The sequence below is a fragment of the Peromyscus maniculatus genome, chromosome 6 (genome assembly GCF_049852395.1).
Source record: "Peromyscus maniculatus bairdii isolate BWxNUB_F1_BW_parent chromosome 6, HU_Pman_BW_mat_3.1, whole genome shotgun sequence".
In the NCBI taxonomy this organism is placed as follows: domain Eukaryota; kingdom Metazoa; phylum Chordata; class Mammalia; order Rodentia; family Cricetidae; genus Peromyscus; species Peromyscus maniculatus.
Genome location: NC_134857.1, coordinates 64,495,057 through 64,518,863, shown reverse-complemented (window position 1 = coordinate 64,518,863; position 23,807 = coordinate 64,495,057). Strand labels below are relative to the sequence as shown.

Sequence of the window (23,807 nt, the reverse complement as noted above, 5' to 3'; positions counted from 1 at the left end):
CTCTCCCTTCTCCCTTCTCCCTCTCCCCTCTCCCTCTCCCCTCTCCCTCTCCCCTCTCCCTCTCCCCTCTCCCTCTCCCCTCTCCCTCTCCCCTCTCCCTCTCCCTCTCCCCTCTCCCCTCTCCCTCTCCCCTCCCCCTCCTCTCCCCCTCCCCCTCCCCCTCCCCCTCCCCCTCTCTCTCTCCAAGACAGGGTTTCTCTGTGTAGCTTTTGGAGCCTTCCTGAAACTCGCTCTGTAGACCAGGCTGGCCTCAAACTCACAGAGATCTGCCTGCCTCTGCCTCCTGAGTGCTGAGATTAAAGGCGTGCGCCACCACCGCCCGGCTATCTCTCATCTCTTTATTTCTTTTCTTACCTCTCTCCAGATATATCCTTCTATATGTTGTTAATTGTTCCCTCACAGCTTATATACCCCAGCCAAGTCTTTCAAGTGGTATAAAAATTACAATGTGGTCACTGTTCAGCTGGAATCTCCGGCTCAGCCTTCTCTCTCTCCAAACCCCGCCCTCTCAGAAAAGCCAGCAGGAGCCCAGTTCTGCATTTCTGGTGCAGGCAACAGCTAGCTGCTCAAGACCCCACCTACCATGATGCTCTCCCCCTCTCTCCTCCCCCTGCCCCTGCCCCAGTGCCTAGAGGGCATTTAAGACCCCTTCTTCAGAGCAGCCATGTGATTTCTCTCCTGCCCTCTTTGCCTGGCCTCATCTCTGGGGGCTGGAGGATTCACCCAGGAGTGCTTTGCTCAAATATACCTGGTCTTTTACTTTTTAATTTGGCTTGATCTGGCTTACTGCATTGGCAGAGAAACCTATTATTGGGGTACAGAATACCTATTAGTTGCATTCTATTTTTCAAGTGAATGATTACAATGAATACATGTGAAAAACATGTTTCCCATTTCCCTTACATGTTTAAACATTTTATATACCACAGGTGAAAAATAAATGATTCCCAAGAACCCACATACATTCATGTCCAAGCAGCTCGTTGTAGATTTAACAGAAGTGTAAGGAAGCAAGGTATTTTTCTCAGCCAGTTCTTTTCCTGGCAGGCTGCGTTTTGCAGTTACAAGGAAAGGATCAACCACTTTATTATTTCTCTTAAAATGTAATCTTATAAAAAAATCTTAAAAGAATCAAGCCGGGCGTTGGTGGCGCACGCCTTTAATCCCAGCACTCGGGAGGCAGAGCCAGGTGGATCTCTGTGAGTTCGAGGCCAGCCTGGGCTACCAAATGAGTTCCAGGAAAGGTGAAAATCTACACAGAGAAACCCTGTCTCAAAAAAAAAAAAAATCTTAAAAGAATCACAAATCTAAACATTTATATATAAAAAAGTCAGGTCTACTTTCAATCCTCAGGGTGCACACTCATTCATCAACAGTTTTTTATATCAGGAAGCTGAGGGCAGAAATGGGTACAATCACCCTTGATCACCAACCCATCCTAGCAAGAAAGGCACATCAGCTAATAATAACCTAACTGTCTTTGTTCTTGATTTTTGGCCTCAAAGAGTCCCTCACTCAACTATGTGCCTTTCTAAACTTTAAATTGTTCCCCAAGATTTTCTACCTCAAAGCCATTAACAAAAACATCTTAACCTAACCTTAGGTCATTATTTAAAGCTTTATTTTAGCTGTGCTGCACACCAAAACCCATGAACGTATCTCCCAACATTAAGAGTAAAAGAACTTGAGCTAGCTTCTGGGACTCAATTGTCTTTCTTAATCATTAACCTAAACCACAGCCTACATGGCTCCTCCTACCTGTGCAACATTGTTCTTGTTTTCTATCCTCTGCAGCCCCTGCTCTATCATCAGGGGTGGGGGCTGCACCATGTCCTGCCATTCCCTATATTAATTTTCCCACTAAACTAATCTCTATCACAATCCCTTACTGTATTTATTAAAAACTCTCAGTCATCAAAATTCTATTTAAACTAGCACTATTATTGTATAAAATCACTGCTTCAGTTAAACAGTACAGCTTAAGAGGAAACCATCATCATAATAATCCACAGGTGAACATGCCCCATAGAACGGGATATTTCCATGAGATAATCACACTACATTAAAGGCAGTGGGGATCCCCCCACATCCATTCACACCATGCCAGATACCAGAGAAAAATGGCAGCAGCAAACATGTAAAGACACAGCAGTAGCAAGAGACATTCTGGAGCTGAAGCCATGGGGGGGGGGGGCTTGCCTAGCAGAGTGTCACCCATCAGTAATTTGCTTCTTGGTAGGCCAATCTTCTGAAGCTCAGTTGTGACCTGCTGCTCCTCTGACATGGATACCATGTCAGCCCCTACCAAATGATCCATGTGAGCCCCCCCCTAAAAAAACTGGCATGTTAAAGTCTAAAAAGAAACAACACAGGATTGGAGAGATGGCTGTTGTTGTAAAGGACTGGAGTTCAGTTCCCACTACCCATATAGGATGGCTCAGAAGAGCCAGTAACTTCAGCTGCAGGGGCGTCTTTTGGCCTCTGTGGGCACCTGCGTGCGTGCGCACGCCCACACACACACATTTATTATTATTATTATTATTATTATTATTATTATTAGACAGGGCCTCACTATAAATCCCTGGCTATTTTTGAACTCCCTGTGTAGGCCAGGCTCAATTGGAACTCACAGATGCAACAGATCTGTCTGTCTCTACCCCTGGGTGCTGGGATTAAGGCACGCACTGCCACAGCTGGGGAAAAAAAAAAAAAGTGTGTGTGTATTGGGAAAATGCAGTTTTGTTTTTTCTTCCGTCTCTGGTTGCCTTTGTGATGTCTAGCTCCAACCTCCTTTATCTGCACAATGGAAATGATGCTCTTTGTTCTGCTGATTCATGGGAGAGAATTTATAAGAAAGTGCTGTGCAAATTGCTGACCATTTCATTTTCTCATGATGCAACATGAGTTACAATTTACTGCCCGCCATGAAGTTTATTCGTGAATTCACTTACTTAGCAAGCATTAACTGAGCGCCTGCATGGTTGGATATCCTGTGTTAGACACTGATGGTTTTTAGCGGCACTCTTACAGAATCCACTAACAAGAGTTTTATTGAGACAAGGAGAAAGGGATAGACGTGATCAGGCCTGTGGAAGAACACATGTGAGAAGCGGGGTGGGGGGGGGGGGTGGGGGGGGGCGGGAGGACATGGGGCCTATCTTTTAAGGGCCAGCTTGCGCCTGTGCACACAGGCCCATGTGGCTACTCCATCCATGTGCATAGATCACGTGGTCGCACGGCGCGATTACAAGACCACGCAGCCACAGGGCATGGGTGACATAGGACGCCCATGACCTGGAAATGACTAGGCGGAAATGACTAAGTGTCCCGCCGGGTGTGCGCAACCGTGGGGGCATGGTTGGAATTCCTATCAGACACTATTCTTGCCTCAGTAACTTTTTGGTAGATTCTTTCATTCAGAGAATCTCGCATACTAATTTGGGGTGGGTGGTGACAGGAGATACATATTATTGGTCCCCGGCATTCAGTTTAGGGGTTCACCTCCTGGGCATTTGGAAGTGGTCAAGGGGCACAGGGCTCAGAAGCTGTTGGCTTGAAAATCCCTCTTGTGATTCAGAGGCTGGCTTAGCATCCAGAAGAAAAAAATAGTTTAATTATCTTAAGAGATTATTCCCAAATTATTTATAACTTCCTTAACATTCTGTTGATTAGTAGCTAACACAAGTAGTTGTGAAATGAATCTATTTACATTAAACGAGACAGGAAAAGACTGGATAAGTACTCTCTATGTATGTGTTGTTTGATATATCTGTGTTATGGAAGAACTCATTTTCATTACATATTTTCAGTGTGTGTGTGTGTGTGTGTGTGTGTGTGTGTGTGTGTGTGTGTGTGTGTGTGTGTACACCTGTGTGGCCAAGGATTGAACCCAAGGTCTTGAACGCACTAGGAAAGTGCTCTCTGACTGAGCTGCGTCACCAGACCTCCTCACTCATGTAGAATACCGTAGAGAGAAAGGAGAGGCTTGCCTGTAGACCAAACAGAATTTCCTAAGGAGCTGGAAATGTAAAGCTGCATCCCCCCAAATTTCCAACTTCCATAATTTCTATCTCCTTCATTTTCATGATAAGCTACTTTACAAACACTTGAATATTCTATCCTCACACCACCACAGCATTGCTCAGCATCTGCTTCAGTTTTCAATAAGAAGTAATCCACATCAATTGTCCTCCAAGAGGACGCTGATGCCAACGTCTAAGCTTCAGGAAAAACACTCATCCGCCATGCTTTCCAACACTGTTCATGAAAAAGAAACAGTGGTGGGATTGCTGACAAGACCAAAGGTGCTCATAAGAATGAGGGCAGGATACAGCACAGGCCTGTGCAAGGCTGGGGTGGGGCACGGTTGGTCTTCAGCACCTGAAGAGAAGGAAGGGAGGAGGAGATGGGTAGAGAGGGAGGTTTTACCACAGTGAAGTTTAAATGATCGCTTCTTTTTGTTGTTGTTGTTGTTGTTGGTGGTGGTGGTGGTGGTGGTGGTGGGATATGTGTGTGTGTGTGTGTGTGTGTGTGTGTGTGTGTGTGTGTGTGTGTGTGTGATGTGTGTCTGTGTAAGCATGCATGTGAATGTCAGAGGACAACGTTTGGGAGGCAGTTCTCTCTTTTATGTGGGATTCGGGACAGGACAGCTTGCAAGTCCATGGAGGGTGATGCCTTTTACCTGCTGAGTGGCCCTGCTGAGCCTGCCAAACCTCTTTTCATCACTGTGCTTTGTCCCAATGCTCTGGTGACCCAGTTCTCTCCTTCAGTGCAGAAAGAATCTTCCCACCTCGGGTTCTGACTGGGTTAACATGGAGTTTAACTAAATGTCTTCCCCCCCCCCCCCCCCCGCCCCCGCCCCAATACAGTTATTTCCCATTTCTACTGATGCTCAGAAATGTGGCCTTATTTTTGTACAGCACAGACACGTGTTGGTGTTCTGGGCCCCTATATTTCCCTTGTTCCAACGTCCCCTGTGTGTTTTGTGAGTCGGTGGAATCTTTTTAACAGGACAGTGTTGGCTTTCAGGGACACTGTTCTCTCCATTTCCTGACACCCACTGAGTCTTCTGGAAACACAATGGCCTTTGTCCTTCCCAGACAGACAAAAGGTTAAAGGAAGGAGATCCGCAGGTGGTATCTGTCCCTGCCTGCACCTGAAGGACAGCAATCCCTGTTTATCTACTGTGCTCTGGTGTCTGGCTCTCCCCTTGTGTTTCTGGTCACCCACACGTGAAAGGCTCCACAGCACTGGGGTTTCCTTCAGGTCATTTCTTTTGTTTCTGTTCCATTCCTAGTAATAAGCCTCTGGCTCTAAAACAATGTATTGATGATGATGATGATGATGTATGTATGTATGTATGTATGTATGTATGTGTGTATGTATGTATGTATGTGCCACTGCATGTGTGGAGGTCAGAGGACAACTTGAATGTCTGTTCACTCTTTCGCCTTTTACATGGTTTCAGGGGTTGAATCCTGGTTGCCAGCTTCTGGGACTGACCTAAGACATCACACCCATGGGCCCCAAGACTCTTGCTTTCAAATTGGTCATGATGCCTCCTTCTGATAACTTCATGCTTTTGTTTATGAATTTTTAAACTTGTTTATTTTGGGACATGGACTATCTGTCTCACCCCATTCTCCTTCTTCACCCCATCCTTGGGTGTGCTGGGATTCTGGGTGTATTTTTGAAAAACAGGGGTTTAGTTTCTTACTTTTCTTAGAAGCATTGGCCTTACTGTTATGAATTATTCACGCGTGGGAAACCCCCAGCTGGCCAGGCCAGGATATCCCACTGTGCAGGGAACCATGTTGGCATGCTGGGCAGATGCGCTGCAGGCTGGGGGGTGACCCACTCCATGTGGGCATGGCGGCGGGGAGGTGGGTAAACATTCACAACCCAGACAGTACATCCGTGTGGAAACGGTTTATTATAATAGACAAAGAGAAGATAGGAAAGAAGAGAGGAAGAGAGAGAGAGAAAGAGAGAAAGGGGTGGAGTTTTTACTTAACTTCTTTGTCAGGACCCAGAGCGGTCCCAAGGGGAGGGTCAGAATATTAACACTTACCACTTTTAAAAAGATGCTTGTAAAGTGAACAACGTAGTATTCTTACTTTTCCTAGTCCTCAGTTGTGCTATTCCCGTGTCCAGTTATTCAGACATCAGCAGGGAGGCCCAGAACAAACCACATCAGTACATCTCTCTTTACACTTTCTCATCTGTATCACCAGATACTAACTCATCTTGTTTATCTGTTTATTTATTTTTATTTGTCTGTTTGCTTGTTGTGAGCCTGGCTCTCACATTTGTTGTCCAGGCTGGCTTTGAACTCCTGGGCTCAAGCAGTTGCCTTGCTGGGGCTCCATTTGGGTACCCCAGTGCCCTGCTCTTACCATTTTAAAAACATGTTCACTCATTCTGCGTTCATGCTTATTTCAAAGATCCTTGTGGATCAAGTGGTATGCCTATGAAATAGTAGTTTCCTTCATGATGCAGGGCTTTATCTTTGGGGATCTGAATTTTTTTTTCTCTCATGTCTGGAGACATTAGACACAGAAGACACAGAGGAGCTTAAGAGGGCCCGGACCTTGGTACAAGGATGGCCACTGCAGTCTGGTGAAAACCAGCTGATCCAAAATTGTCCTGCCTAGCAATTCTATTGTTGATTGGTTCTGGAGTTTCATCCATCACCGGTTTCAATCCTAAACTCAGTTCCGTTTCTGAAGAGTCAGTTCCCAGGCCAGCCTTCAGCCTGAGCCTGACACCAGCCACCTCCGCATGCCCTCCTGGCTTTCCTCAAGCACTGGATTGACAGCAAAAAAATACTAAACTGCTCTTTTAATATACATTAAGTGATCATTTGTTTTTCTCACTAGGAATTAAAATTTAAGCTTTCTAAGTCATTTTTAGGTACTTTGTCTCTTTCCACCCATTAACATTCAGCGATCTTTTGAAGTAAAGGGGGATAACTGTGAACATACCAATGGGACACTGTCGCTTTCCTTCTCTCTTTCTCATCTGTCCTTGTAATCAGAGTCCAGTGGCCAAGTGTGGCAGGTTTGACCTGACGCCCAGGCCTATGGAGACTAAGGCAAGGGGCAAAACTCAAGGTCAGGCTAAGCCACACATAGTACGACCCTGTCAAAACAAACAAACAAAAAGACAAAAACAAAAGAAGTCATCAGGATTATACATAGCTAACGAAGTCTTAGAGAAGAATGCAGAAGTGGATCCAGCGTGTGAAAACCACAGGGCTCATTCATACATCTGTGGCTTTAGGGTGCATTATGTGCTATGAAGGCCAAATGTCTCGGCTTGACCTGAGAGCTACTGAGGAAGAGTGAGATTCTGACAGAACTCTAAAACACACTCCTCTCCTGTTGTAACTCCATAGCTGGAATTTTTTTTATTATTTCTTTGTGAAAGCTGAATATATTTTAACCACATTAATATTCAGCTACAGATTGATTAGAGAAAATTAGCACTCGATTAAGAATGATTTTGCAGGTCGTGGCGGTGGTGGTGCACGCCTTTAATCCCAGCACTTGGGAGGCAGAGGCAGACGGATCTCTGTGAGTTCAAGGCCAGCCTGGGCTACAGAGTGAGTTCCAGGAAAGGCGCAAAGCTACACAGAGAAACCCTGTCTTGGAAAACCAAAAAAAAAAAAAAAAAAAAAAAAGACTTAATTGTTCTGAAGGAGAAAGTGAGTAGTCCATGGATTAAGTCATCCACATGGCCATGGGTTCCATCTCTATCACAGAAAAGAAAAAAGACAATGTATTCTCAGGCTACTTATCGAAGCTTGAATTATTTGTTTGCTAACCTAATTACTTGTAACTTAGTTTCTGTGCTTTTCTCATTTATTCTTAGGCACCAAAGGAAGAAATAAAGGAGAATTTACAAACCTTCAAGGTGTAGCTGCATCTACGAGTGGAAAGATATTAATTGCAGATAGTAACAACCAGTGTGTGCAGGTACAGCCCTACGTGTGTGTCTTTGACTGCTTGTGTTGGCCAGAGATAGGTGTGTATACTTGTATATTTTAGATTCAAGATAAATGGGGGGGGGGGGGGGAAGGAATATGCAGACTTTTGTTTCTGTTTGTTTTAATTTTGTTTTCTTGTGTGTGTGTGTGTGTGTGTGTATGTGTGTGTGTGTTTGTATGTGTGTGTGTGTGTGTGTGTGTGTGTGTGTGTGTGTATGGGGGATTTCTTAAGCAACATTGACATGTTCTGATCTGTAGTGTATTTGGCAAATGCCTTTTCCTGTCCTGGTGATTTCTGTGCTACTCAGATTCTAATGAGTGTGTAAATTCACTGTACAGATATTTTCCAACGATGGGCAATTCAAAAGTCGTTTTGGCATCCGAGGACGATCACCCGGACAGCTACAGCGGCCCACTGGGGTAGCAGTGCACCCTAGTGGGGACATTATCATCGCGGATTACGATAACAAGTGGGTTAGCATTTTCTCCAGTGACGGGAAGTTTAAGGTAAGAGTGACCACCATTGGCCACTCAACAGTAGAAAGAACAAAAATTATGGCAGTAAATTATGTTTTTCTTTGTTTAAATCCAGTCTAGTCAGTATTCCTTAATTCTTCATATGGGGTCATCAAACTCAGTTTTACTAAATGAGAGTAACTGTGATAATTTTATAAACTTGCCTTCTTTCTCCCATATACACACACATATGCACACATTCATACATATATACACATACATATGTACACATACATATACATACATATGCATACAGATGCACATACATGCATATACACCCATACATATTCTAAATGTGACTTATTTTATAAAGCAATAGTTTGCTTGCTTGCTTTAAAAAAATCATGTTTATTGGAAAACTGTATTGGTTACCTTAATTTGACTTTAAAAAAAAAAAAAGCCCCCTGCAAAGGATGGTAAAGAGGCAGTTTGTGATTCTCAAATGAATTTCCAGAATGTCACAGAGTGCTTTCTACTTTCTCAGGCCTGTGGTGGAACACATGGGAGAAACGACATTACAATGTCCATTTCTCACCTTTAGAACGTGCACAGGTACCTGGAAGGAAAAATCCTCACTCACAAGGAATGTCAGCCATACGTTATTTGTTGTTCCTGGGAACACAACATTAAAGAATGTCGAATACAACTAGAAAGGAAAAGAAAATGGAGGCTGTAGAGGGGTGACGCCAGTTCTCCTCCAGCCTGGGGTCCTGTCACGTGATATGTGCTATTGCTCTGCTATCCTCTTTTGCAAAATGTAAAAATGGTGTCTCTGTTAGTTAGCCCTTCATTGCTGAGACAAAATGTCCAAGAAAACCAACTTAGGAAGAATTCGGTCCACAATTTTGAAGGCTTCAGTCCACAGTCACTGGGCTCTTGTGGTCACTTTGGTCCTGTGGCGAAGGGACACATATGAGGGAGGGCATTGCTGACCTCATGGCAGCAGGAACGCAGAGCAAAGAGGAAGTGATCGGGGCTCCACAGCCTCCTTCAGGGATCTGCCCCGGTGACCTCCCTTCTCCCACTGGGCCCTGCCACCGCTCAATAACACCAGTGGGGACCTTCCTCAGTGGGGTCTTTGGGAAATATTCAAGATCCAACCATAACAGCTCCTGTTCCCTCACAAGTCACCAAAGAGTAGGGTAGCCCAGCAGTGACAATAGCCTTCTCCTCTGAAATGTCACCAAAGAATTGCTGCCACTCAGCCCATCTGTACCTATATCCACGAGACTATAAGACACCAGGTCAACGGTCCTTTGGAAGGCCATGTGTAGCATGCTTTATACAGTCCCTCACCCAGTCTACGGAAGGCTTCTAATTGATCTGACAACATGGACTTTCCCTCAGCTCAACCCCTGGAATCCCATTTCTGTGTTTTATTAACTTTGGCCTTTGGAAAATTAAATCATTTCTCTGAGTACTTAAATTCAGAGTGTGAAAACACTTATCTCATAGGATTTGAGTACAAAGTAAATGCGATTTTGTTCCTGGATTTTTACACGCGTCTCATGTAAGAAATGATCTTTTCCATGCCCCTTGTAATCCTTTCCAAAACATAAAGTTTGTGCCACCAGCTGTGACTCGGACTTCATGGCCCCAGGCAAGTGTGTGGTGGCCACCACACCACTTCCTTCCCTGAAGGGAGTGTGTTTTCCTAACCCATTCTGGAATCTTTAAGGCGGGTCTCAGTCTCTGATTGCAGGCATTTGAAGTCTTTGGATTGCCCCAATCATCTCACGACATTGATGAGATAATATTTATGAGATGAGTGACATATGTTTTTACTCTCAGATTAGAGCCTTTGTTTTATGTGAGGCAAATAAATGACTGTCCTTGTTAACACTGAGCATGGGTATTGAGTAGACCCTGAACGTTTGGCTCCGCTGGAAATAGCCCCATATAACAGTCATGTGTACAGAAAGCTCTCTCACCTTTCTGTGTCTTCCAAACACCCAAATGTGACGGCTCTGGTAGGAATATGAAGAAAACCGGTGGCTGTCTTCTCAGAAGTCCTCTAGTTTGGAGAAAACCTGCTTATTCTTGTTTCATCCTCCAGCAAAATGAGTATCGATCTGTACATTGCAGCCAATGCTGCAGCAGCTTTTGCGTACTAAGCAAGCGTTTTCTAGCTAAGAGAGAAAGACTCCCTGATGGGGATGCCTCACACACGACTTGATATTTCAATACTTACAATAAATACTTGGAAGAACTGGGCTTAGAGTTGGGCACTGCTGGCAGTCAGTGCAGTACACACTGTGGAGCACTGCTGCCCCCTAGAGGACAGAGGGGAGGATGTTGCCTATTGCTGCAAGAACCTTTTCAGGACAGATGTTGATTAGAACCCATTAAGGTGAAGGGATAGCACATGCAAACACTTGAGTTAAAAAAAACACTGTAAAAAAAGTTCATCCAGGTATGCAGGCTACAATAATCCAGAGATTATTACTTTTGCTTCTTTAATGGGACTTAGTGAAATCAGCAGAGTAACTGTCTTACCTTTTACCGCCGCAGTCTTTATGTATTTCTTCCTAATTATCTCCAATGTGTAACATCTTACTACCGTTTTTTATAGACATCTGTCTTGTAGTCTAATATTTATCACTCTCTGTCTCCTTTAATGTCTTCTCTTTCATGTTCCCTCGTGGCTTATACCTTCCAGCCCATCTGGGAGTCTTTTGTAATCAGAAAAAAAAAAATATATATAAACACAAATATGGTGACCTTTATGGGTACTGTACTCTAAAATGTCTCAGCTTTCTCCTCTTCAACTTGCAAGCCATTCATTGGGTTAAGTGCTCTCTTTTAACTGTCTAATGCCCAAATCTGAACTATGTTTCTTCCTACTCTAAGATAGAGAGGAAACACAGGGAGGCCAAATGCATGGCTCCTTGTTTAACTTGGTAGAATTCAGTGCAGCTGAGTTGGAAACAGTAGTGGGAGGTGGCAGAAAGGGACTTTCGGTTTCAGCTTTGAGTTGTGCTTGTAGATCTGCCCAGTCGGCGTCCTCTGGTAGAACTAAGATAATCCTTTGGCTTCTGTTTTCATCCGAGATAATTATCCACTTGGTATTATGTGGTTGAGTCATTCTAAGTAACTGCTGTTGTTTATAATGTTAAGTAGCAGTCCTATTAGGCAGTGATGAAGAGAGTGCCAGCTCTCCTTTTGATCTCGTAGGATCCCTTCCTTTCAGACTTGAAAGAACGTGAGCAATTTCCTTACATGCCATTATGTTAAAGACGCTTTGATCCTTGGGCTCCATTGCAGCATCGGAACCAAACTTACACAAGGCATTCCCTGGCTTAAGACAAGATGTTTCCTTTCAAAGTACTGGTGTCTCTGCTCTAAGGAGGTCACACCTGATTCTCCATCATTTTGTAAACTTGGAAGAATAAAGATTCACCTGAAAAGTCCGATTCCGAGAAAACGCCATCGCTGTATAAGGAAATTAAGAACACATACGTGGAGGCTGGAGACACAGTTCAGTGGATGAAGCATTTGTTGCTCTTATAGAGAGCCCAGAACTCACACGTGCCTCACAACTCTCTGTAACTGCAGTTCCAGGGGATCCCATGCCTTCTTCTGACCTCCGAGGTCACCGAGCACACACATGATGCACAGACATACATGTAGGCAAAACACTCAAAAACTCAGGACAGACCACTTTAAACACAATTGCCTGGAACGTACTACAGATTATATCTGGGAAAGCATAAAAGCAAGGCAGAAGGCCATATCCAGATTCAGGCTACGCTGACCAGGTTGGGTTCTATAGCTGTGTTCTGACATCCAACAAGAATAAACATATAAATTGAAAATGTAAATGTTTGTCACAGGAGACACGAAATCACGTCCAAGAACAATCCAGGGAACAAAATGCACCTGAGGTAAAAGGCCCTCTGCCTTTTTTTCCTGGAGCCTCTCCTCACAGTTCCCCAAGGTGTTGTTCAACGTGGATTGTTCTTTTGACCGTGTTCTGACAGTTGAATCAACAAATACAGAACTAAAGTGTATGCAAGCATATGGTTGGTTAAAAGAGCAAAAACAAAAACAAACAAACAAACAAAAAAAAACGAACGCTTTGCTCCCCCTACTAAGCACCATGAAAATGGGAGGGTGCAGTCATGACTGGGTAACTGGGGAGATGGCTCCGTCTGTAAAGCGTTTGTTATGTAGGCATGGGAGCCTGAGTTTGATCACCAAAACACAAATGCTGGATGATAAATGTGTGCTGGCGAGGCTGGGAAGGGCAGATCCCAGGAGATCCCTGGCCAGCCAACCTGCCTGGCTAGCAAGCTATAAGCCAATGAGAGACTCTGCCTCAAAACACAAGGTGTATGTCTCTTGGTGAACGACACCCAAAGTTGACCTCTGGCCTCTACACACATGTACCCCCCCCCCACACACACACACACTTAATAGCCATAATTAGGTTAGCTTATAAATAATTCCAGACTTTTGTTTTTTAATGCGCTAAACAAATATTTGTCGAGTACCATTTATGCACCAGTGAGTGTGGCAGGCTTTGACTACACCGTGGTGGATGGAATAGATGTGACTTCCAACCATGTAGAACTTAATTCTCCTAAGATTTAATGGCACATGCCTGAGATTTTAGTAATGACCGTGATATCTAACAGCAGTAGTGGTGGCCTCTGGTGACTGTTTGCTATTACTTCGCTTACACTAAACCTTTGACATTATTTTATTTATATTTGTTTCTAAAATGACATTGGATATTATTAAAGGTGCTTTTAAAAACTTTTTAGAAAAAATATCAGGAATCTTAAGGTTAAAGAGAGTGAGGAAATCTATCAGTGCAACTTCAGATGTGCTGGAAGCAAGCAGCAGGAGCAAACATGTCTTTCTCTAGACATGTGATCTTTCACCAACTGTCCATTTAGAAGGGTACTGTGGCCCAAGTTTGGTGGCAAATGCTTCTTAAAAATAAGGCTTTATAGCCGGGCGGTGGTGGCGGCAGCGCACGCCTTTAATCCCAGCACTCGGGAGACAGAGCCAGGTGGATCTCTGTGAGTTCGAGGCCAGCCTGGTCTACAGAGCGAGATCCAGGAAAGGCGCAAGGCACAAAGCTATACAGAGAAACCCTGTCTCGAAAAATTAAAAAAAAAAAAAAAAAAGTTTTATATAAATGCCAGTAGCAGATGTTCTGGGACGGAGATAACATTGTTCTACGCGGTACTGAGAACATTCGAGCAAACGATTTTCTAAGATAACAACTAACTAGCTTCAGGTTGGTTCGGTAATGCTTTGAACTTCGACGTCCATATTCAGTTTCTGCACTTGTTTCTAACAGACAAAAATTGGATCGGGAAAACTGATGGGGCCCAAAGGAGTCTCTGTGGACCGCAACGGACACATTATTGTGGTGGACAACAAGGCGTGCTGCGTGTTCATCTTCCAGCCGAACGGGAAGATAGTCACCAGGTTTGGTAGCCGAGGAAATGGGGACAGGCAGTTTGCAGGTACACTCGATGGTAATATGTAAACCCCCTTTTCTATGCCTCTTTTGCTCACACTTGCATGATACTTGAGCATGTTGAAGATGCCCCGTCCCCGGTGTGCGTGCTGGCTTTGGGGGAGAATTCTGGGGGTGGGACCAAAGCGGAAGCAAGGTAGACACTTCCCAGTTGTCCTGAGAAGGCTCAGTCCAGAGTACAACCTTTGTACGATCTTTTACCGATTGCTCTTCACACAGCAGACACTGGATTTTCAAATATGTGTATTAAGTAAGATAGTACATTTTAAAATAAACTATTTTTTTAAAACACAGGTGTTTGAAGAACAGCGAGTGGCTGTTTCCTATGGCTGCAGTTTCCTTTAATGAGTCTCAGGATGGGCTTTATTTCCCCTTTGCTGGTTACTATAGGAGGACGGGAGCGTGGACTCTTTGCTGAGAGCAGCGAAGACAATCTTTTTTACTTCGCTCTGTGCAACTTTGCAATCACAAGCTTTTTGGATGTGCACATCTGCACGAAAAGGCTGAGCACAGTCCATTGATTTTCCTTTTCAAAGGATGCTTGCGGGGATTTCGCATTGGCTGGCATCTTCTCTCCGTGGGTTTAGTCTCTCCTTTGTCTGGCCCAGATTCTGAACAGTCACTCAGTATTATACAATGCAGATTTTCGCCTCATTCCCCCCCCCCCAGTAGAAAAATTATATTTTGGAGCCTCTTTCCCAGAGCTGAGAATGACCATGTTTTTCTTTGTAGGACTCCCTCGCTTAGCAAAAAGCAAGAGGTAGTGGGTATGGCTTACAGAGGGTGGTACAGAGAAAGGTCGAGGATACTTCCTGTTTATCCTACTTCCTTAGGGCTGCCCCACTTAGGCCCTTGGTGGGGAGAGGCCAGAGCGGACAGTCACAGGTCTAGAAGCGTGCAGAACCCCGCTTCCCTGGGGCTGGATGTCTGGCTGAGTGCTTGTCCGGGGATTGGGACTCCGGTTCCTTGCCCTTTCTTAATTACGTCAATGTGTTCACCCTGTGCTGCATTGCAGCACCCGCTGTGTTGGAATCATCTTTGCTGTTGGGACCCTCATGTGTTTCCCCCCACCCCTATTTTATTGCAGGTCCCCATTTTGCCGCTGTCAATAGCAATAATGAGATCATCGTTACCGATTTCCACAATCATTCTGTCAAGGTACTGTTCAGCGTTAACTCGTTAACTCTGAGCTGCTCTCACAGAGAAATGGGTCTAGTTGGAAATGATGCACACAACTCTTGTTTGAGCCCCACAGTGGCCTCAAAGCTTTGCCTGCCCATTGCTCCAGGGAGCCTGTGTAAACCGGCCTGGTCTCAGGATGTGGAAGGACTCCTAGTTATCAGCCTTGACTGACTCCAGAAAGAAAGAAAACCCTTTAAGTAACCAAACTGCAAGGCAGGTAGCGACGCGGGAAATGCACAGAAATGGCGGCAGTAGTGCATTGTATTTCCAGAAGGAGGAGATTTCCTGAGGCCTGGGGGATGCAGCTGCAGGGTACAGTACATGCTTATCATGTTACAGGTGCTGGGTTCAATCCCCTGCACCAAGATGAAGGAACCACAGTTCATGACGGTTAGGGGAAACTTTGAAGTGGGGGTGATAGTCAGCAGGAGCAGGATTTTGAGATCAGGAAAGAATTAATGCCTGGCTGGAGGGATGGCTCAGAGGTTAAGAGCACCGACTACTGTTCCAGAGGACCTGAGTTCAATTCCCAGCACCCACATGGTGGCTCACAACCATCTGTAATGAGCTCTGGCACACTCTTCTATATACATAATAAATAAATTAATCTTTAAAAAAAATGATGCCAATGTTATTAAACTACAACTTCATCCACATACAAAAAGCAAAGCCATAAAAATTTTTTCAGCTCTTAGACTGCCTTCTTCCGAGAAATGTGTGAGTAACTAAATGACATAAGCTGGGAAGCATAAACTATAAAATGTTTGTAACTATTAAAGTTCTAGAAGTGATAGTTTCAGGATATAGAGGTGCTACTATAATTATTTAAGCTCACTTTTCATCTTAAGAGCATCATAGCAAAAAATTTGCTTTATTTTTTTCTCTCTGACAGCTGTTGCATGGATGTGTGGGTTCAGTTTCCCATGTTAGAGCAGTTAACAGTAGCCCCAATTCAGGTGATTCTTGCTTAGTAAATGTAAATCTATAAATCAGAGTTAATAAGTAGTCTACTATAGTTTTTTTTTAAATATTTTTTAGCAACCTGCTCTACAATGTAATTGGGGGGATACATTCTAAGACCTCTAGTGGATATGAAGTCACAGATAGCCACAAACAGTCGGGATTCTATAGATACTATATTTTTCCTGTGCATGCATACTTGTGATAAAGTTTAATTCATAAATACGATACAAAAAGCAATTGTGTCAGCTTTCTCTTGCTGTGATAAAATACCACAGAATAACAACTTCAAGCAAAGGTGTCCTTCAGTTCATGGTCTCAGAGTTTCGGTCATAGTCACCTGCAGAAACAAAGCTGCAGAGAGGCTGAGGCAGAGCCTAGGGATAAGTTCTGTCCTCCAAGAGCACGCCTCTGTAACCTACTTCCTCCCGACAGGCCAGGCTGCCTTCAGTTTCTGCCACCTCCTACTAGTCCATTCAGTAATGAACCCGTCAGCAAATTAGTCCATTGATGAGGTCTGAGCGTTAGGATCCACTCACTTCCTGGAAAGTCCACTTCTGAGCAAGCATCCCTGCATGTGGGGGAGGGGGCCTTCAACACAGGGACCTCTGAAGACACATATGAGGTCCAATAGCCGCAATTAACAGTGATAGCTAATTATAAAATAGAACAGTTGTAACAGCAGCCTGCTGTAGGCGCTACTTGAAACTGTGATTTATTTCTGGAATTTCCCACTTCCTTCCCTGCCACAGTTACAGGTAGCTAAGGCCGACCGAGGAAAGCAAAATGCAGAGGAGCTGAGGTACCGCAAGGATTTTGTTTTAATCACAAGACAACTAAGCCTGATAGGCACGGTGTGCATGCCCTGCAATTCCCAGCACTCTCGAGGTGAAGGCAGAGGGGTTGGCAGGAGCAGGAAGGGTCGGAAACTTGAAGCTAGCCTGGGCTACATATGAAGCTAGCCTGTCTTCAATGAACACACACACACAAAAGTCAAACAAACAACAGAAATAAAGCATTCTTTATCCCAATATAAAGTAGATGCACCTGTGCCAAGAAAAATATGCCGGGTCAAAAAAGCAAGCAAGGACCACCAAGATCACGTGCAGAAATCAATAAAGGAAGGAGCATAGGATAACAGTGTCTTCACCAACACAAACACCTGCTCATTGTATTTAAAGCTACAGCATTGTGTAAAAATGGCTACGTGACTAAGAATCGAGGAAGCCTTTTCAACACTTCCTCTTTTTCCTATCCCTTCTCCCCCGTCTTTCCTGCCCCCCTCCATTCCCTCTCTCATTTCTTTCCTTCTTTTTTCTTATTGCTGAAGATAAAGCTCAGGTTTCCATACATGCTAGGCAAGTGCTGTGCCACTTAGCTGTCCTGCTGCATACCCAGCCTACCCTGGCATTTGTAACCTAGCGTGTTAGCAAGAGCTGGCTGTGCTTGTTTCTAAGGAGCCAAAGACGACTCTAAGGTCATCCTCAGATCAGGTCTGTGCTCAGAGCTGTGAACCTCCTGAGGTCCAAGTGTGAGCAACCTTTACTTTAAAGGTGCCCTGACCATAACACTTCTTTTTTTGTTTGTTTGTTTTTTTAAAGATTTATTTATTTATATGTATACAGTATTCTGACTGCATGTGTGCCTTCATGCCAGGAGAGGGCACCAGATCTCATTATAAATGGTTGTGAGCCACCATGTGGTTGCTGGGAATTGAACTCAGGACCTCTGGAAGAGCAGCCAGTGCTCTTGACCTCTGAGCCATCTCTCCAGCCCCCATAACACTTCTTGATTTGTAAGTTAATACGTTCATACATCTAAGCATCACCATAATGGATATTTACAATAACATCCCAGGAATATTTCAGAGCCATTAAGTACCATCTGAAACATCAAGATGAAATTGTTTACTATAGTGTTGTCATTAAATACATTAGTGTATTTAATTAAATGTGTTCAATGTTATTATTATTTGATAGGTATAGCATATCACTAGTAATAAGAACATTCAGTAAAGCCGAGTGTGGTGGTGCACACCTTTAATCCCAGCACTCGGGAGGCAGAGGTAGGAGGATCTCTGTGAGTTTGAGATCAGCCTGAGCTACAAAGTGAGTTCCAGGACGGCCAAGGATGTTACACAGAGAAACCATGTCTTGAAAAACCACAGACACACACACACACACACACACACACACACACACACACACACACACACCTCCCCCTAAAAAAAAAGAACATTCAGTAAACCACAGTAACCCAGTGATAATCACACCAGGCACGAGACCATTTCCTTAAGAGTTCTGTTTATCCTGTACTTGGAATAGCCTCTGTTGGTTCTAATCGTGGTGGCTTTAGAATTTATAAACTCTCCATTTTAACTAGAATACCTTCTGAAATAGATCCTTGTTATTCTTCACCCATGGCCATTGTATATTTGTGCACACATTGACACACATAAATGCCTGCATTCTAAGTACGACATTATGTTGCTATAGTAAAACGATAATAAATCATGAATATTTGGCCTAACAAAAACTTTATCCAAACTGAATAACAATCTCTTCTGTAGAGATGTAGTATCTATTCTTGAATTTTTATTTATTCAGTCAATAAAGCTACTTATTTGAAAATAGAATAATATTTAGTATTGTTTAAAAATAAATATTTCCAGATCTCTTCATAATAGCTTATATTTTTATAGTATCTTGTAATTTATAAAAATAATACAAATACTTAGTAACCAATTGTAAATGGCAGAAAAAAATAAGAGTTGTTTAATAAATAATAAATGAGATTACATATGATTTGGGAACCACAAGTGACAGGAGTCTAGTCTATAGACCACTTTTCTCAGACTTCTCATGTCACAGGACCTGTTATAAATAGCTTGTTCAGATGGCTATTTTTTAAACAATACGGTTGGGGTCAGCTATTTTAAATAAAAGAGTCTTTCGATATTTCGTACAGGTATTTAATCAGGAAGGAGAATTCATGTTGAAGTTCGGCTCCAATGGAGAAGGAAACGGGCAGTTTAATGCGCCAACAGGAGTAGCGGTGGACTCGAATGGAAACATCATTGTGGCGGACTGGGGCAACAGCAGGATCCAGGTACATTAGATGCTAAGGAGTGCAGATGGCCACATGGTTAACAGTGAAAAGTTGCCCATCCCAGGACCTAGGATGTTCTTCCTCCTTGGTTAAGTCATAACACTGTAGATAATCTCATGTGAAGGACCGAACACTCTCAATGGAAAGGTAGACGGAAGGTGACATCATTAGTGTAGAATTCTCTAATTCGGTGCTATTTTTTTGGTTTGAATGTTGTTCTCCTCAGACCCCTAAAGGGCTCATAGATAGGATTCAAGAGAGCCTTTGAACACAAAAGTACTGCTTGGATGTTTTACTAATCTGAAAGTGAAGACTTATTTTTCTTAATTGTGAACACAGGCAACAAGTAGTAATTGCCAGGCGGTGGTGGCGCACGCCTTTAATCCCAGCACTTGGGAGGCAGAGGAAGAAAGGAGAAGTTCAGGTTGTTTTCCTCTATGTAGAGAGCTCAAGCCCAGCTTGACTGACTTCAAACCAAATATATACATGGGTATACTACACATATAATTACTATATTATAGTTTTCCTTTTCTTTGAGACATAGTTTCACTATGTAACCAAAGCTGGCTATGAATCCCTGTGTAACACACAGTTGAAAGAAAATAATTGAGAGTATCAGTATGATGCAACATGCTTTTATTTCATATATATATATACACATACGTACTGCTTAATTACCCGAACAGAATTCTGTATTAAAAGAGACATTCTGGGATGAAGATGTATGTAGCTCAGTTGGTAGAATGCTTGTCTAGTATGCACAAGGCCCTGAGTTCAATTCCCAGGACTGAGTAAGCATGGTGGCGTTGACATGGGAGGTTGAGACAGGAAGGTCAGCAACTTAGGGTCATCTTTGAATACATAACAAGTTTGGGGCTAGCCTGGACTACATGAGACCCTGTCTCAAAAGAGAGAGTGACTCATGAAATCTCTATCATTGTTCTCATCCTGGTGGGTAGGAGAGTCCGATACTTTAAAAGTCAGGAGCTAGGCAAGTTACAAAGGTCCACCAATGCTGTTTGTGTTTTGTGGCCTCATGGCATCTGCCTATTTACATTGCTTCTTAAAACTCCAAGTGGGCCAAACATAGTGGTCCAAAGAAGCCAACCTGGGAACTTGTAAAAGAGGAAATGTTGTAGGTTGATCTGTGCCTATTACTTCAACACAGCAGAACCACATGGACTCTCAGAGCTAGGCAACTTTAAGCTGTTGCCTCCACAGATGGGCACAGTGAACTATAGACTTCAACAAGGGAAAGTGAAATCTCGGTTTTGTCATTGCACACGTGACCGCTATAGTAATATAAGATGTACAACCCACAAGTTCTATGTCAGTGACTCCAGTCACGGAGGGAGCAGGGGAGAAAACAAGAGAAATGTAAACGGAGCCAAAGGTTGTGTGCTAGGGTCCTCACGAGGACAGAGCACATGCATTGAGTGCATGTCACAAAGGGACTTATTACATTGGATTCCATGCCTCAGGTGGGTGAGTCCAGCCATAGTCGTATGTATGTTAGAGAGACCAAGAAATGGTAGCCTTCTTAGTCTACCAGGCCGCTGCCTCAGCGGTCCCAATCTGGCAACTAGGGCCTATTCTAGACCCTGCAGCAGTAGTTCTGAACCTGTGGGTCGAGACCTCTTTGAAGGTCAGATATCGGATATCCTGCATATCAGATATTTATATTATTATTCATAACAGTAGCAAAATTATAGCTATGAAGTATCAATTAAATAATTTTATAGTTGGAGGTCACCCCAACACGAGGAACTATATTAAAGGGTCGCGGCATTAGGAAGGTTGAGAACCACTGGCCTAGAGGATTCTAAGATTCTAAGAGACCCTCAGGTCTTCTTCAGCCTGTGCTGGAAGGCTCAAGAAGCTGGGTTCCAGCTGGGCAATGGTGGCACACGCCTTTAAACCCAGCAGTCAGGAAGCAGAGGCAGGAGGATCTCTGAGTTTGAGGCCAGCCTGGTCTACAGAGTGGGTTCCAGGACAGTCAAAGCTACACAGAGAAACCCTGTCTCAAAAACAAAAATTAAAAAACAAAAAAGAAGCTGAGTTCCAATGTGAGCAGAGGCGGTGGCCGCGACAACGAGGTAGATGCACTTACCAGCCAGAGCAGAAGCAGTAACTTCTCTCTCAGACCTCTTTATTGCCTATGCCACCAGCAGGAGGTGCTGCTGCTCATGCTGAGGGAGAGTTACATCCTCCCCTCCACCCCAGCTAAACTTTTCAGGAAATATACTTACGGATGTTCCCAGAAGCCATCTCATAGCTGTTTCCAGATCCAACCAAATAAACAACCAAGGTTAACCATCAAATATTGTGTGTGTGTGCAGCAGCCTGGACAAACCCAGAAGGTTCTTTACATGCTTTTTAAATGCACGTTCTTTGGCATGTGTAACTTTCATGATGCTCCGATTTTGTGTTTGTGCAGGTTTTTGATGGGAGTGGATCGTTTTTGTCCTATATCAACACATCAGCTGACCCCCTCTACGGCCCCCAAGGCCTGGCCCTAACTTCAGATGGCCATGTTGTGGTTGCAGACTCTGGAAACCACTGTTTCAAGGTCTATCGGTACTTACAGTAACAGCGGACAGCCCTGCACTGAGGTCTTGCACTAGAAACTGGAACAGAGTTTTCAATGTGGGACCAGATTACAATAGGACTTTTCATACTAGGAAGAACCTCTGGTGAACTTTCCAAGGTTATTTCTGAATGTAACAATTTCCTTAAAAACTGCTTATCCAATTTCCGTAATTCACTTTTAGGATTTAAAAAGAATCTCTTCTATTGAATCTATACAAACTGCAAAGTTTTACACCTGTGAACTATGGCTCATAGGACAGGGATTTATGTAGTTAAACTAATTTTGCAAATCAGACATTAAAAAGAATTAGCATATCTGTTGACCAGTGAATGAATGGTAAGCCTTTGCATCGAGCTTCCAAGAACAAAACTTGTAGTTACCTATTTTATTTAACTTCGGTCACAAGACCCAAGGGACCTTCTAACCTCACTTTTACAGTAGATGTTATTACTCTGATGACATTTTTTGTTTTGGGTTATCAACAACCATATATAAATGACTTTAGAAAACTCTAAGGCTGTCTTGCAAGATCCTCCCAGCTCTGACTCAGGGCCCTCTTGAGTTGAGCCCATCAGAATCAATGCAAATTTCCCAACCTTTCTGGGTTTGATCAAAGATCTTTTTTTGTGTGTTCTCCTTACCTTCTCTTTCTGCTCACCTTGCATCAGAAAATGAAATATATTTTCAGGAAAGCCTGAAATTCCCGATGCTTTGGAAGGCATATGGCAAAAGCAAGGGGGACCCTTTGGTTGCTAGCCTCAGATCCACACACTGGAATGTAACCAAGAGAACTCATGTTCATGCGCCATGTGTTCACATGTCTTTCCTCTTCCACATCACGAAAGCGAAAGCTTTACCTCCTGCAGAATGTCAGCACATGTAGTCGGACGCCAGTGTCCTAGGACAGAGAGCCATAAGCAGCCCTTTGGAGGACAAGATGGTGTGAACCAAAGGCATGTGATTGATTAATGATTTCCCCTTAGAGAGCAAGTGTTACCAAAGTTCTGTTGAGCATTACAGGTATGGGCATGTTATGGTTATTTATCATTGTTTAATGAATAGTAGAGGCATTAAGGGACAAGTATACATGGTTAGGGTAAGATAGAAATGTATTATACATATTATATAAGTCTATATATATATATAGTTGAATCCTTGGTGTGTGGAAATGGGCAGCACTCTGACAGACAGAAGCATTGCCCAGTCATCCTTCAGCACATTCCCTGGCTGCTGCAATCTGAAGCCGTCCTTGCGAAAGGAGCCCCACAGCGAGTGTAAACGTTGCCACTTTCCAGCATGATGGTGATGCCCGCCTTCCAGGCAGCAAATGGCCTTCTTTTGCTTTCAAAAAAAAAAAAAAAGAAAGAAAGAAAGAAAGAAAGAAAAAAAAAGGAAGAAAGACAAAAGAAAAAGACGTCTTGAAAAACTGAGTTTGAGTTACCTTTAAGTATAAATGCATTTTTTGAGAAACATTACCTGTCATGGATACTATAAAATAAGACATGGTCTGTTTCCACTGACGGATTTTTCTACTCAGTTCTACCAAACAGGAAAGTTGTGTTTGATGTGTTTGATGATGGCTTTGGGATTTCTTTCATTGAAAGCACCTTAGATATTTACTGTAAGAAAACACTTCCCTTACATACATATGACGGTGTTTATGGCTTGTTATCTTAAAATTCTAATGTTCTTGATACAGGAGTGTTACAAAATTTAGACGGGAAATCTAGCTACCTCCAATGATCTATTTAATTTATTATGTCCACATCAACATCTGGGGGACGGACGGACTTTATTTTCAGAAGACTTACATTTGGATTTAGCTTGTTATTATTTTAGTTCTGTAGAGTTTTAAAAATTCAAGCCTGTCTGAGATTAGACATAAAATTCAATACCAGTTTAAGAAGTGATAAATTAAGACTGCTTCTGAATACCATGGAATAAGCCTTTGAGTTTATGTTTTAATTTTT

At 43.3% G+C, this 23,807-nt stretch overlaps 1 protein-coding gene across 7 annotated transcripts in view; it reads left to right on the top strand.

The window, feature by feature from the left end:
- Trim2 (tripartite motif containing 2) overlaps window positions 1-22,352 on the top strand; it is a 155,795-nt gene extending 133,443 nt beyond the window's left edge. For all 7 annotated transcript variants that reach the window (XM_076574319.1, XM_076574323.1, XM_076574324.1 and 4 more), the window contains exons 7-12: window positions 7,873-7,976; window positions 8,327-8,494; window positions 13,815-13,983; window positions 15,085-15,155; window positions 19,107-19,247; window positions 21,685-22,352. In XM_076574319.1, the coding sequence (XP_076430434.1) occupies window positions 7,873-7,976; window positions 8,327-8,494; window positions 13,815-13,983; window positions 15,085-15,155; window positions 19,107-19,247; window positions 21,685-21,837 (806 nt within the window). In that variant the 3' untranslated portion in view covers window positions 21,838-22,352. The remainder of the gene's footprint in view (window positions 1-7,872; window positions 7,977-8,326; window positions 8,495-13,814; window positions 13,984-15,084; window positions 15,156-19,106; window positions 19,248-21,684) is intronic.
- The last annotated feature ends 1,455 nt before the right edge of the window (window positions 22,353-23,807 follow it).